This window comes from Nicotiana attenuata, unplaced genomic scaffold, assembly GCF_001879085.1.
Source record: "Nicotiana attenuata strain UT unplaced genomic scaffold, NIATTr2, whole genome shotgun sequence".
NCBI lineage: Eukaryota > Viridiplantae > Streptophyta > Magnoliopsida > Solanales > Solanaceae > Nicotiana > Nicotiana attenuata.
The window spans coordinates 68,284-70,685 of NW_017672960.1; the positions used below are offsets into that span (position 1 = coordinate 68,284).

The window sequence follows — 2,402 nt, forward strand, 5'->3', positions numbered from 1 at the left end:
CAAGAACCAGCAAAAATATTTTTAAATTGTGGAGTAACACGTATTCGGGGTATTAAATACGAAGAGACGTGCGTCTAAACAAGCGCCAGAAACCTTTCAGAAGGGTTCAAAAAAATTCCCGACAAGAAAGGAATCTTCACCAACTTCAGTGTGACACAAAGATGTGCCACTGAAAAGCTGGGGGCTATCTTTATAGGGTAAAATCGGTTCACATTAAATATTCGAATAATAGAATGACACATAGTACCGGGGACAGGCGAAAGATGAAGCAAATGGAAGTTAAGACCAAAGGCAACAACTTCGGTTGACATCAGGTAAACCCCGAAGGGAACATTGTCAACGAGGGCAAACAAATATTTGCCACCAGATAACATTCAATAAAGAATATACCTCATCATTAAATACATATCCGTTATAGAGAATTTGGCATTCATAGCATACATATTCATCAATGGACCTCATTATTGTCATTTAGGAGGAGCTTGATCCTAGTACCGTGTTTCCTAGGTTTAGCTATAAATAATGACTTCAACAGCCATTGTAAGGCATGAAATTTCTGACAAACTTATGCTACACATTATTCCAAGCTTAATATTACTCCATTTTTTGTCTAACAATATTCTTATCGCTGCCTTCGGAAGCCTTACTCACCGAATCAAGTTGTATGTTATTGTACCTCGATTTCAACGCTAAGTCTTGCACTTTATTTAATTTATTCATCATTTTGGATATCAAATCAATTCGCATGTCTGTAAACCAACTACAAATTCAACTGTACTATTTTACAGTTAAAAATTTACCTCTTCTTTAACAAACCTATTTCTAACCTCGACAATTGGGCGCTTCTTTTGCCTTACCGTCGGGATGTTTTGATCCAGACTTAACTTGTGCACGGCCACCTCTAGCGAGATACCTGTCATATCCGCGTGTGGCCATGCAAAATAATCAACGCTAGTTTTAAGAAATTCAATAAATCATGACTTGAGTTCGGGGTTTAGTCCTGTCCCCAAGTAGAACTTCCTCTCTAGAAACTTTTGGAACAATGCTACTTGTTCGAGCTCCTCCGTTGTGGACTTGGTCGCATCTGTTTCTTTCGGTACCTGGAAATACCTTGGCACCTAGTGGGATTCCGTTGACTCCTCCCCTTGTCATCTTTGTTTGATTCGAGAGCAGGCACCGATTATTGTAATTATTATGTCGTGTGTTCCTTCCCTTTACTGTTGGAAATCGAGATCACGTTCATTTCTTTGGCCGTCGGTTAATCTCCTCCAGAGTCGAAAATTTTAGAAGTTGGTGATATGTTGATGCATCTCGTGTAGCCATGGTCTGCCAAGAATTATGTTGTAGCCCATGTCGCCATCTACTACTTCAAACAAGGTAGTCTTCATGACCCCTTCGGCATTTGCGGGCAGCAAGATCTCCCCTCGGGTTGTCACTCTTGCTAAGTTGAACCCGACGAGGAGATTTGTGGCTGGAATGATGCTTCTAGTTGGCTTGGCTTGCTCCAGCATTCTCCATTGAGTGATGTTGGCTGAACTCCCCGGGTCCACCAAAACACGTTTAATTTTAAAATCCAGAACGTTATAAGAGATTATCAGGGCATCGTTGTGTGGCAGTAGAAGTCCATCGACATCCTCTTCTGTGAATGTGATATCATCTTCGGCGACTTCCCGGAATCTCTTGCTATAAGTCACCGACACCTTTGTCTTTTTTTTTACCGAGAAGGTCACACCGTTGATCTTGTTTCCCTCGAAAATCATGTTGATAGTTTTTAGGGGAGGGTCTTCACCTATCTTCGAGGGCTATGCATTATCCCGGTTGCGACCATAATTGTTTTTAGCCCAATCGCTCAAGAACTCTCTGAGATAGCCTTTTTTCAACAACATCTCCACCTCCTCACACAAATGTTGGCAGTCCCTAGTGTAGTGTCTGTTAGCCTCATGATACTCGCACCATAGATTAGGATCCCTATAGCTGAGATCAGACCTCATCGGCCTCGGGAACCGTGCTTCCTTGATGTTCGTCATCACCGATACCAGCTCCACTACGTAACGTTAAAAATATACTCGAACAGTCTAGGATAAGTGGAATCATGGAAACTCGATAGCTCTTTATCTTACAATGACATGTACGGTCAGTTTTTCTATCGAGTGCGAACCTCTCTACCGACCAGAACCCTCTACCATGTCCTTCGGCCCTTTCATAGGGACAAAATCGGCCCTTAGAAGATCGCCGATCTGCATCTAAATCATCCTTCGACTTATCTATGTTATTTTATCGATCTCGACCCTTGGTTGATGCTAGGAATCCAAGTTGATCATCTTCTATTCTTATATTTGACTCGTAACGGTTATGGAGATCTGCTCATGTGGTCGATCTGAACTCGAGCAGGTTTTCTTTCA

The 2,402-nt window shown here is 41.9% G+C and overlaps 1 protein-coding gene across 1 annotated transcript; it reads right to left on the bottom strand.

The window, feature by feature from the left end:
* Positions 1–1,283: 1,283 nt before the first annotated feature.
* LOC109215031 lies at positions 1,284–1,760 on the bottom strand. Its single transcript, XM_019379036.1, has one exon. It carries the CDS (start codon positions 1,758–1,760, stop codon positions 1,284–1,286), a length of 477 nt encoding a protein of 158 aa, XP_019234581.1.
* Positions 1,761–2,402: the final 642 nt, after the last annotated feature.

Coding starts and splice junctions, on each gene's coding strand:
- LOC109215031 (XM_019379036.1), bottom strand. CDS start 1,760: ATGATTTTCGAGGGAAACAAGATCAACGGTGTGACCTTCTCGGTAAAA.